This window comes from Heterodontus francisci, chromosome 29, assembly GCF_036365525.1.
Source record: "Heterodontus francisci isolate sHetFra1 chromosome 29, sHetFra1.hap1, whole genome shotgun sequence".
NCBI classification, from domain to species: domain Eukaryota; kingdom Metazoa; phylum Chordata; class Chondrichthyes; order Heterodontiformes; family Heterodontidae; genus Heterodontus; species Heterodontus francisci.
This window is the reverse complement of record NC_090399.1, coordinates 12,208,149-12,221,233: the sequence shown is the minus strand read 5'-3', so window position 1 is coordinate 12,221,233 and position 13,085 is coordinate 12,208,149. Positions and strand designations below refer to the sequence as shown.

The window sequence follows — 13,085 nt, the reverse complement described above, 5'->3', positions numbered from 1 at the left end:
AGGTGCTGTGTGAAGAGATTTACTTGGACACAGCGATTTCTGATATTCTTTTCCATTGATATGAATAAGAAGAAATTTAATGGAGTTACTAATTGTGGAGCTAATTAGGAAACTGTGCATCTACATCCTGAGATTTATCATCAATTACTGGAAGCAGTCAATCCACCCGATCTCCTTGACACAGAGGCAACTATCAAAATAATACAACAGCAAAATGGTGAAACAGAGCTCCATTAGTTAATGTTATTCTGGATTATTCTGGCCCAAGAAAATGTTAAAGGCAGATTTACAATAAGAGCAGTATAATGGTAGAATGTTCAATAGACAACCCAACTGTGTGAAGAGTTCTTGGTATTGCTGCCAGTACCAGGTGGTGAGACTGCAGTCAAACTTTCCTGATCTTTGTACAGCTCGCCAGCACCATCTTCTGGCTGAAATTGACACTACAATGAACTGCAAGTGAAAGTTAAACATTCTGGAGGGAATTTTCACTTTTCCCACCCAACACAAGAGAGTTAATTTGTGTATTTCTGGTTTCTAATGATGCACGGTGCTGAATACCTGAGGAATGTTCTCATTGTCAGAGCACAACTTCTACCTGCTGTTTTAATATAAATGATTGGGGGAGTGATGAGAAAGGGCTGGGATGGAGTTGTTACCGGCTGCACACATTTCCCTGAAGAATGTGACAAAAATATCAAACAGTCTGGGCATCCGATTACATTCCCAGTGTGTCTGTGTGTGATAAGGGGGGGAATTCAAATTTTACAATGATCACATCCCCAGACTCCATGGAAACGCAGTATTTTCCTCCTTCAATATTTGGATTTCTCCCTCAGGCTTTCATGTTGTGGGTGCAGAGTGAGAAATGGAAACACAGAAGAAATCACAGCTCCAGACTGGGAAACAGGTGAAGAGATGGAGGACGGGACTGGGTGGTTTGACTGACTGAAGCAGGGAGTGAATGAAAGGAGAGACACAAGATATTTAATTAACTTTTTATTTTAATCTGCTGACATTTATATTTCAATTGGTTTTATTTACAGTCTGATTGGGATTTTACAATGTAAAATTTGGAAATTAAATGATACATTTAGAGACAACCTGGGGTCGACCACCAACCCCTGACCCCCAACCTCTGACCTCTGCTCCTGGGGTCAGGTCATTGTGATGTCAGTGGTGATGTGGCCGGCCCGAGGTCCCGCACCTATTCCAGATCCGGATCAGATCCGGGGCAGATTCTCAGCCACTTGTTTACATCCCAAGACCTGAAGAAAGGATAAAGTTTCTCCGTGAATTTATTCCCAGTGAAGGTGTGGAGATGGGACTTGGTGTCTGCGCAGTAAAATGAAACTGTCCCGGATTCATAACAGAGATAAACGCCCACCTTCCCGGGAATCTGATCGGCAGGGAGAGCGCATCGAGAAACAGAGTTTACATAAAACTGATCATGAACCTGCTCAATGGACCAGAATCCAATCTGTGGGCTCTCTCTGAACCCTTTCTTCCTCTCCACAGACTCTGTGGCTACTCCCAGACTCCAGTCCCGATTCCCCACCACCTCCACCTCCCAGTAATATCTCCCCGATGTGAATCCCTCTGATCCCAGCACACAGCACCAGGCTGTAAACCTCTTCCCGGTTTCAGGGAGACTCCTCTCGGTCCCGGTCCGTCTCACACTCTTCCGATCCTCAGTCACCTCGAGCTCTGGATTCACTGTTTCCATATCCAGGGTCACAGAGACTGGGAGAAAAAGCAGAGAATTAGAGACTCACTGGGGATCAGGGGGAAAGACTCACTGGGGATCGGGGGAGAGACTCACTGGGGATCAGGGGGAGAGACTCACTGGGGATCAGGGGGAGAGACTCACTGGGGATCAGGGGGAGAGACTCACTGGGGATCAGGGGGAGAGACTCACTGGGGATCAGGGGGAGAGACTCACTGGGGATCAGGGGGAGAGACTCACTGGGGATCAGGGGGAGAGACTCACTGGGGATCAGGGGGAGAGACTCACTGGGGATCAGGGGGAGAGACTCACTGGGGATCAGGGGGAGAGACTCACTGGGGATCAGGGGGAGAGACTCACTGGGGATCAGGGGGAGAGACTCACTGGGGATCAGGGGGAGAGACTCACTGGGGATCAGGGGGAGAGACTCACTGGGGATCAGGGGGAGAGACTCACTGGGGATCAGGGGGAGAGACTCACTGGGAATCGGGGGAGAGACTCACTGGGGATCGGGGGAAAGACTCACTGGGGATCAGGGGAAAGACTCACTGGGGATCAGGGGAAAGACTCACTGGGGATCAGGGGGAGAGACTCACTGGGGATCGGGGGAGAGACTCACTGGGGATCGGGGGAAAGACTCACTGGGGATCGGGGGAAAGACAAACTGGGGATCGGGGGAGAGACTCACTGGGGATCAGGGGGAGAGACTCACTGGGGATCAGGGGGAGAGACTCACTGGGGATCGGGGGAAAGACTCACTGGGGATCGGGGGAAAGACTCACTGGGGATCAGAGGGAAAGACAAACTGGGGATCGGGGAAGAGACTCACTGGGGATCGGGGGAAAGACTCACTGGGGATCGGGGGAAAGACATACTGGGGATCAGAGGGAAAGACAAACTGGGGATCAGGGGAAGAGACTCACTGGGGATCGGGGGAAAGACTCACTGGGGATCGGGGTGAAACTCGTTGGGAATCGGGAAGTGTCACGGGGGATTGGGGCAACATTTGTTTGGACGGCCAAATTGCAGAGTATTAATTTTTAAACCAGCAGAAAGATGGTGATACTCGATTTTTACTTGATGAAACTTGTGTTTAAAATTCCACAATCATTTGTGCTAATTTGACTGATTTCAGATGGATAACTGACAGAATCTCTGGATCGATAAATGGTACAACACACGGAAACTGTGTGGGATTTCAACTTCCAAGCTCGACCAGCATAATATTAGAATGACAAGTTTACAACTTCTCCCAAGAAACTGTCTGTACCAGTAATCTCATGGTCACTGTGTGATCTGTCTGACCCGTAATATCACGGTCACTGTGTGATCTGTCTGTACCAGTAATCTCATGGTCACTGTGTGATCTGTCTGTACCAGTAATCTCATGGTCACTGTGTGATCTGTCTGTACCAATAATCTCACGGTCAGTGTGTGATCTGTCTGTACCAGTAATCTCATGGTCACTGTGTGATCTGTCTGTACCAGTAATCTCATGGTCACTGTGTGATCTGTCTGTACCAGTAATATCACGGTCACTGTGTGATCTGTCTGTACCAGTAATATCACGGTCAGTGTGTGATCTGTCTGTACCAGTAATCTCATGGTCAATGTGTGATCTGTCTGTACCAGTAATATCACGGTCACTGTGTGATTCTGTCTGTACCAGTAATATCACAGTCACTGTGTGATTCTGTCTGGACCAGTAATATCACGGTCACTGTGTGAGCTGTCTGTACCGGTAATCTCACGGTCACTGTGTGATCTGTCTGTACCAGTAATCTCACGGTCACTGTGTGATCTGTCTGTACCAGTAATCTCACGGTCACTGTGTGATTCTGTCTGTACCAGTAATATCACGGTCACTGTGTGATTCTGTCTGTACCAGTAATATCACGGTCACTGTGTGATCTGTCTGTACCAGTAATATCATGGTCAGTGTGTGATCTGTCTGTACCAGTAATCTCATGGTCACTGTGTGATCTGTCTGTACCAGTAATATCACGGTCACTGTGTTATTCTGTCTGTACCAGTAATATCACGGTCACTGTGTGATTCTGTCTGTACCAGTAATATCACGGTCACTGTGTGATCTGTCTGTACCGGTAATCTCACGGTCACTGTGTGATCTGTCTGTACCAGTAATCTCACGGTCACTGTGTGATCTGTCTGTACCAGCAATCTCACGGTCACTGTGTGATCTGTCTGTACCAGCAATCTCACGGTCACTGTGTGATTCTATCTGTACCAGTAATCTCACGGTCACTGTGTGATTCTGTCTGTACCAGTAATATCACGGTCACTGTGTGATCTGTCTGTACCGGTAATCTCACGGTCACTGTGTGATCTGTCTGTACCAGTAATCTCACGGTCACTGTGTGATCTGTCTGTACCAGCAATCTCACGGTCACTGTGTGATTCTGTCTGTACCAGTAATATCATGGTCAATGTGTGATCTGTCTGTACCAGTAATCTCACGGTCACTGTGTGATCTGTCTGTACCGGTAATCTCACGGTCACTGTGCCATTTGTCTGTACCAGTAATCTCACGGTCACTGAGTGACCTTTCCGTACCAGTAATCTCACGGTCACTGTGTGACCTTTCTGTACCAGTAATCACACGGTCACTGTGTGATCTGTCTGTACCAGTAATCTCGTGGTCACTGTGTGAACCTTCTGTACCAGTAATCTCACGGTCAGTGTGTGATCTGTCTGTACTAGTAATCTCACGGTCAGTGTGTGATCTGTCTGTACCAGTAATCTCACGGTCGCTGTGTGATCTGTCTGTACCAGTAATCTCACGGTCACTGTGTGATCTGTTTGCACCAGTAATCTCACGGTCACCGTGTGACCTTTCTGTACCAGTAATCTCACGGTCACCGTGTGACCTTTCTGTACCAGTAATCACATGGTCAGTGTGTGATCTGTCTGCACCAGTAATCACACGGTCGCTGTGTGATCTGTCTGTACCAGTAATCACACGGTCGCTGTGTGATCTGTCTGTACCAATAATCTCACGGTCGCTGTGCGATCTGTCTGTACCAATAATCTCATGGTCACTGTGGGATCTGTCTGTACCAGTAATCTCACGGTCACTGTGTGATCTGTCCGTACCAGTAATCACACGATCAGTGTGTGATCTGTCTGTACCAGTAATCTCACGGTCAGTGTGTGATCTGTCTGTCCCAGTAATCTCACGGTCAGTGTGTGATCTGTCTGTACCAGTAATCTCATGGTCACTGTGTGATCTGTCTGTACCAGTAATCTCACGGTCAGTGTGTGATCTGTCTGTACCAGTAATCTCACGGTCATTGTGTGATCTGTCTGTACCAGTAATCTCACGGTCAGTATGTCATCTGTCTGTACCAGTCATCTCACGGTCACTGTGTGATCTGTCTGTACCAGTAATCTCACGGTCAGTGTGTGATCTGTCTGTACCAGTAATCTCACGGTCACTATGTCATCTGTCTGGACCAGTAATCTCACGGTCGCTGTGTGATTCTGTCTGTACCAGTAATCTCACGGTCAGTGTATGATCTGTCTGTACCAGTAATCTCACGGTCACTGTGTGATCTGTCTGTACCAGTAATGTCACGGTCAATGTGTAATCTATCTGTACCAGTAATCTCACGGTCGCTGTGTGATCTGTCTGCACCAGTAATCTCACGGTCACTGTGTGATTCTGTCTGTACCAGTAATATCACGGTCAATGTGTGATTCTGTCTGTACCAGTAATATCACGGTCAATGTGTGATCTGTCTGTACCAGTAATCTCACGGTCATTGGGTGATCTGTCTGTACCAGTAATCTCACGGTCAGTGTGTGATCTGTCTGTACCAGTAATCTCACGGTCACTGTGTGACCTTTCTGTACCAGTAATCACACGGTCAGCGTGTGATCTGTCTGTACCAGTAATCTCACGGTCAGTGTGTGATCTGTCTGTCCCAGTAATCCCACGGTCACTGTGTGATCTGTCTGTACCAGTAATCTCACGGTCGCTGTGTGATCTGTCAGTACCAGTAATCTCACGGTCGCTGTGTGATCTGTCTGTACCAGTAATCTCACGGTCACTGTGTGATCTGTCTGTACCAGTAATCTCACGGTCAATGTGTGATCTGTCTGTACCAGTAATCTCACGGTCAGTGTGTGATTCTGTCTGTACCAGTAATCTCACGGATGCTGTGTGATCTGTCTGTCCCAGTAATGTCACGGTCAATGTGTAATCTGTCTGTACCAGTAATCTCACGGTCGCTGTGTGATCTGTCTGTACCAGTAATCTCACGGTCACTGTGTGATCTGTCTGTACCAGTAATCTCACGGTCAATGTGTGATCTGTCTGTACCAGTAATCTCACGGTCACTGTGTGATTCTGTCTGTACCAGTAATCTCACGGATGCTGTGTGATCTGTCTGTACCAGTAATCTCACGGATGCTGTGTGATCTGTCTGTACCAGTAATCTCACGGTCAGTGTGTGATCTGTCTGTCCAAGTAATCCCACGGTCAGCGAATGATCTGTCTCTACCAGTAATCTCACGGCCACTGTGTGACCTGTCTGTACCAGTAATCTCACGGTCACTGTGTGATCTGTCTCTACCAGTAATCTCACGGTCACTGTGTGACCTGTCTGTACCAGTAATCTCACGGTCGCTGTGTGATCTGTCTGTACCAGTAATCTCACGGTCACCGTGTGATTCTGTCTGTACCAGTAATCTCACGGCCACTGTGTGATTCTGTCTGTACCAATAATCTCACGGCCACTGTGTGACCAGTCTGTACCAGTAATCTCACGGCCACTGTGTGACCTGTCTGTACCAGTAATCTCACGGTCGCTGTGTGATCTGTCTGTACCAGTAATCTCACGGTCACTGTGTGATCTGTCTCTACCAGTAATCTCACAGTCGCTGTGTGATCTGTCTCTACCAGTAATCTCACGGTCACTGTGTGATCTGTCTCAACCAGTAATCTCACGGCCACTGTGTGATCCGTCTGTACCAGTAATCTCACGGTCGCTGTGTGATCTGTCTGTACCAGTAATCTCACGGTCACTGTGTGATCTGTCTGTACCAGTAATCTCACGGTCAATGTGTGATCTGTCTGTAACAGTAATGTCACGGTCAACGTGTAATCTGTCTGGACCAGTAATCTCACGGTCACTGTGTGATTCTGTCTGTACCAGTAATCTCACGGATGCTGTGTGATCTGTCTGTCCCAGTAATCACACGGTCAGTGTGTGATCTGTCTGTACCAGTAATCTCACGGTCGCTGTGTGATCTGTCTGTACCAGTAATCTCACAGTCACTGTGTGATCTATCTGTACCAGTCATGTCACGGTCACTGTGTGATCGGTCTGTACCAGTAATCTCATGGCACTGTGTGATCTGTTTGTACCATTAATCTCACGGTCACCGTGTGACCTTTCTGTACCAGTAATCACACGGTCGCTGTGTGATCTGTCTGTACCAGTATTCTCACGGACGCTGTGCGATCTATCTGTACCAATAATCTCATGGTCACTGTGTGATCTGTCTGTACCAGTAATCACACGATCAGTGTGTGATCTGTCTGTACCAGTAATCTCAGGGTCAGTGTGTGATCTGTCTGTACCAGTAATCTCACAGTCGCTGTGTGATCTGTCTGTACCAGTAATCTCACGGTCAGTGTGTGATTCTGTCTGTACCAGTAATCTCATGGTCATTGTGTGTTCTGTCTGTACCAGTAATCTCACGGTCGCTGTGTGATCTGTCTGTACCAGTAATCTCACGGTCGCTGTGTGATCTGTCTGTACCAGTAATCTCACGGTCGCTGTGTGATCTGTCTGTACCAGTAATCTCAGGCCACTGTGTGATCTGTCTGTACCAGTAATCTCACAGTCGCTGTGTGATCTGTCTGTACCAGTAATCTCACGGTCAGTGTGTGATTCTGTCTGTACCAGTAATCTCACGGTCGCTGTGTGATCGGTCTGTACTAGTAATCTCACGGTCAATGTGTGATCTGTCTGTACCAGTAATCTCACGGTCGCTGTGTGATCGGTCTGTACTAGTAATCTCACGGTCAATGTGTGATCTGTCTGTAACAGTAATGTCACGGTCAATGTGTAATCTGTCTGGACCAGTAATCTCACGGTCACTGTGTGATTCTGTCTGTACCAGTAATCTCACGGATGCTGTGTGATCTGTCTGTACCAGTAATCTCACGGTCAGTGTGTGATCTGTCTGTACCAGTAATCTCACAGTCACTGTGTGATCTATCTGTCGCAGTCATCTCACAGTCACTGTGTGATCTGTCTGTACCAGTAATCTCATGGCACTGTGTGATCTGTCTGTACCAGTAATCTCACGGTCACTGTGTGATCTATCTGTACCAGTCATCTCACGGTCACTGTGTGATCGGTCTGTACCAGTAATCTCACGGTCACTGTGTGATCTGTCTGTACCAGTAATCTCATGGCACTGTGTGATCTGTCTGTACCAGTAATCTCACGGTCAGAGTGTGATCTGTCTGTACCAGTAATCTCACGGTCAGTGTGTGATCTGTCTGTACCAGTAATCTCACAGTCACTGTGTGATCTGTCTGTACCAGTAATCTCACAGTCGCTGTGTGATCTGTCTGTACCAGTAATCTCATGGCACTGTGTGATCTGTCTGTACCAGTAATCACACGGTCAGTGTGTGATCTGTCTGTACCAGTAATCTCACGGTCAGTGTGTGATCTGTCTGTACCAGTAATCACACGGTCAGTGTGTGATCTGTCTGTACCAGTAATCACACGGTCAGTGTGTGATCGGTCTGTACCAGTAATCACACGGTCAGTGTGTGATCTGTCTGTACCAGTAATCACACGGTCAGTGTGTGATCTGTCTGTACCAGTAATCTCACAGTCACTGTGTGATCTGTCTGTACCAGTAATCTCACGGTCACTGTATGGATTGGATTGTATCATTTGATTTAAAAAGCATTAAATCGGCATCTCATTCGTTCCTTATTTTCGAGCCTTTTTAAATGGGTTTGGATACGGATTATCCTGTGAAAACCACAATGTCTATTTAGCCCATTAGGGGACAAAAGCTGAAGAGGAACAAGAACAGATCCTGCAGAGGAGGGAGAGAAGAACTATCACCTGGGGAAAAGATAAGGAAGGGAAGAGGGTAAATATTTCAAAGGGGAGAGGTAGTGAAGCAAGTGGATAAAGATGCTGTGACCCACACCTCGCTATGTCCAACAGCCTGACCAGGAACACAAGCAAAACTGGAACAACCGGGTAACGCCCAGTTTCAGAGACACCCGAACCCCCTCTCCTCCCCTCCCCCCACCGGGAACAGATAAAACACCCTGGACCCAGCAAACTGACATCACCCAGAATGCAACCCATCAACAAAATTATATCCTTGAATCTCAACAAACACCCAACACATAATCAGGCAAAAGAAAACTGATTGACAGAAAGGGACATGTGGAAGAGGTATTTCTACAGGAGACCCTCCTCACTGTCCTCAGAACACACCCAGTTTCTGAGTGAGTGGGTGGGACAAATACTGATCACCTTCTACTCAGCCAAGAACAGAGGGTAATCCCACTAATCAGCAGGAACCTTCCCATTACTCTGCACATACACATTCCTGGAGAAGGAGGTCACTTCATCCGAATGAAATTCAAATAACAGGAACCCAAAGTGAAATTTCAGTTCTGTGCCCCGAATGAGGAGTCCCCACATCAACATTCCTCACACTCACTCCATGTATGGACAGCACAGTAACCATGTGTGAATACCTGAACTGTGCTCTTCACTCCCAATAGGACAATCTCCCAGTGGATACAGAGCACTAGAACAAGCAGCTGGAGCAACCTGGGGGAAAAGTAGTGACCTGGTCCCACACAAACTCATAGTCCCGAGTTTTACAAGGCCCGGATCACAGAACTTACTCTCTTCCCACTGAAACTCCTACACCATATGCAGGTGACAGGGACTCAGACACTCTTAGCCACAGTCATGTTCATACATATGAACAGAAAGGTCACCACATTTGGTTATTGGAGAAAATTAAATTCCTGCTCAATGCTGAATCGAAAATATTGGCCAAGATCTCAACGCCAGATTTCTGCAGTCTGGCCCATGGAAACAAACATGTTTGTTTGTGTAGAGGTGGTTATTCAATGTGATGCACCACTGTGAAACCTTCACCTAATACTCTACCTGGATGCATAAAGACATTCACCGAGGGTGAGTGCCATGTTACCTCAAGACAATGGAGAAAACAGGCTTTGACGCGACTTTAAGCAAGTGGATTATAATCCAGTGCTTGTTCCCCACATCTACAGTGAACACCAGCTAACTCCATATCCCTCCCCACTCCTCCTCCCTCAACAGGCAGACAAAGCCTCACTCACAGGCATCCTGTCCTGACCTTGCTCATAGACATGAGTGTGACATACAAAGTGGAGATACATCAGGAGGATGAGTATTGTAGAGAAGGTAAGGTTCAGCTGGGAAGGGTGAGCTTTCTGCTTACTGAAGTTTACAAAGTATTGATGGGATTTGGAGGCAGTGATTTATCTGAGAGTTCCTGTATTGGTGATGTTCAGGGAGCTGACATTTTCAGCTGACTAGTTGAAGGTGATGATTTTTAAAAGGTGGATTTGTTATCTGAATAAAACTTTAATTCCACTCAGGGCCATTTTTAGCCACGTTCCTTTATAACTAAGTACTTAAAGATTCTCTCTTTGATATGTTTATGTATAACAAATCAGATTATAAGATATAAATCAGGACAAAGGAACCTATCTGAGTTTTACCAGGGTTAATGGAATCCAGCATTTCTCTCCACACTGGGTACGGTAAAGTGCTGTTGAATTTTCCGATGGACAAGTCATCATCTGCTAATGACAGCGCAAAATCTTCATCACTAATCCTGCAAATATTAAACAGTTAATTATAAATTGACCAGAAACACTTCTCAGAGTTATTTTACAAATTGCACTGAGTTCCAGTAAAGATCATGTCCTACCTTCTCTTCCAACAAGCTGCCTCCTGAAATAAATCAAACACCAATCTGAGTTAACAGAGACTGACCCTCTATATCTGGGCAGCAGAAATTACAGCCACATTGTTACAAACTGCTGATAATTCCCAATTCTCATTGCTGCAGACACACAAGTAGAAAGAGGATATTTCAAAATGGAATCAAAACACAGGAGAAAGTACAGAAAAGATTTACAAGAGTGAGAGCAGAACTGAGAGGGTAAAACTAACAGTAAAGATTAATCTACATTACTCTGGAAAAGAGAAGACTGAGAGATAACCTGAGAGAGATCTTTAACATTATGAAAGGGGTCAATATGATCGTTGCAGAGAAGATGTTTCTACATGTGGGGCGGGGGTGGAATTCAAAAATAGGGGCCATAAACATTATAATCAATCTAATAATTCTAATTGGGGATTCAGGAGAAACTTCTTTATCCAGAGAGTGATGAGAATGTGGAACTCACTACCACACGGAGTGACTGAGGTGAGAGGTCCAGGTGCATTTAAGGGAAGCTGGATAATCACATGAGGGAGAAAGGAACAGAAGGATATATTAATTGGGTGAAATGAAGTCGGGTGGGAGGAGATTGGTGTGGAGCAGAAACACAACTAAACTGAAATATAATCCCTCACCTTCAGAAATTTTACTGCGTCTTCTTGTTCCAACTGCTTCTGTAACTTGGAAACTTTCTCCTGAATAGCATTTAAATTCTCTTTAATGTCACAAAGATTTTTCTCCATTGGTTCCAGAATTTTTTCCTCTTGTTCCCTGAGATCTCGGATTAAACGCTGTTTTTTCTCAGTGAGAATCTGGTACATTTTATTGAACTCGGATGTGATGTGGGTCTGCAGACTGTTCGACTGCTCCTGTGAAATGAAACGTGAAAAATAACATGTTTCTGCAATTAAAAACAATAAAAAAACAAATCAAATTTCTAAAATCAGCAGAGGGAGACTTTACCCTAATTTCAGAACTCTTCTGTTTCTGCCGCCGCTCCATTTCTATAGCCGCCGATTTCTTCCCCGTGAGAGAATCTAAGGACAATTTCACCTGATTCTGGGATTGGGAGAGAAATTCAGAAAATAAACTGTTAGACCATGAAAATGTTATAAAATAATCAGGTGATGAAATCTGTTTCCTTTTACCTTGTAGATTTGAACAGCTTCTTTAATGGGTAGGAAGTTGTGAGCTTTGTGTTCCTGCGAATCTCTACAAGTGTCACAGATCAATTTCTTGTCAGTTTTACAAAACAGCTTCAGTTCTTCCCGATGTTCCTCACACTGAACTTTACTTTCCTTCTCTTCCGGATTCATCTTTAATTTTCGAGCTTTCTCGGTCAGACTCACTAAGACCCGATTTTTCCTGAGGTTTCTTTCCGGAAATTCCTCTCTACATTCCGGGCAGGAGTTTATCTCCTTCTTTTCCCAATACTGGGTGATACAGGAGCGGCAGAAGTTGTGTCCACACTCCAGTGAAACCGGATCGGTGAAGAAATCGGAACAAATGGAACAATTCAGATCCTCAGTCAAACTGCGAATCTGCTCTCTGGAAGCCATGTTCACACTCGGCACTTCCTGATTAAACCGATTTCAGTTTCAATGTTACTGCCCTGCCCAAAACCTTCTGTTCAGCGATTCCCGATTCAATTCACTGCAATACTCCGGGAATATTATCGCACAGTTGTCTATTTCCGACCACTTTTACATAGGGAGACAAAACCTCGAGCAGTATTCAGGATACAACGAGTGAGAGGCTGAAGGAGAATAATCGAAGGCAGTCGTGGAGGGTGAAAGTCCGAGGAGGGAGGGTTGGAGGCGGGGTTTTAATCCTGTGAGTGACGGAAATCCTGCTGTTTTCCTTCATCTCCTCCTGTCTCACAGCAGCTGTGACCATCTCCCCAGGAATGGATGGTGAAGATGTGTTTAACATTGTGGGACACACAATCTGAAAGGAATTGCACAGTGAACACTGTCCTTTCCCTTTAAATCCACGATGTTAATCATCCTCCCACTGGTCACTTTTGTTCGAGGTATGTGTCTCTGTATCACTCTGCTGGAACCATTCATGTAATTTATAGCGGGGGCCACTTATTCACATCAGCCACAAGCTGTCTGTTGACATAATTTTCTTCCTTTAACACTGTAGGGTGAATGGACCCTGGCAGTTTTCAACTGATTTCACACTGACGTGTAAGATCCTTTGCATGTTGTCAAACACAATCGACAACAAGCTGCAACATTGGAATCCTCCCGACAATGAGGAAAATTGCCCAGGTATGCTTTATCCACAAAATCCAGGACAAATCCCACCAGCCAATTACCATCTACTCTCAATCATCA

General features: G+C 45.9%; 1 protein-coding gene across 1 annotated transcript; it reads right to left on the bottom strand.

Annotated features, from left to right (window-relative positions):
• Window positions 1-1,011: 1,011 nt before the first annotated feature.
• Window positions 1,012-12,553, bottom strand: LOC137346123 (zinc-binding protein A33-like). The gene is made up of 6 exons (XM_068009435.1): window positions 11,892-12,553; window positions 11,707-11,802; window positions 11,379-11,612; window positions 10,729-10,751; window positions 10,517-10,632; window positions 1,012-1,743 (listed from the first exon to the last, which is right to left on the bottom strand). Exons 1-6 carry the CDS (start codon window positions 12,300-12,302, stop codon window positions 1,208-1,210), a joined length of 1,416 nt encoding a protein of 471 aa, XP_067865536.1. The 5' UTR covers window positions 12,303-12,553; the 3' UTR covers window positions 1,012-1,207.
• Window positions 12,554-13,085: the final 532 nt, after the last annotated feature.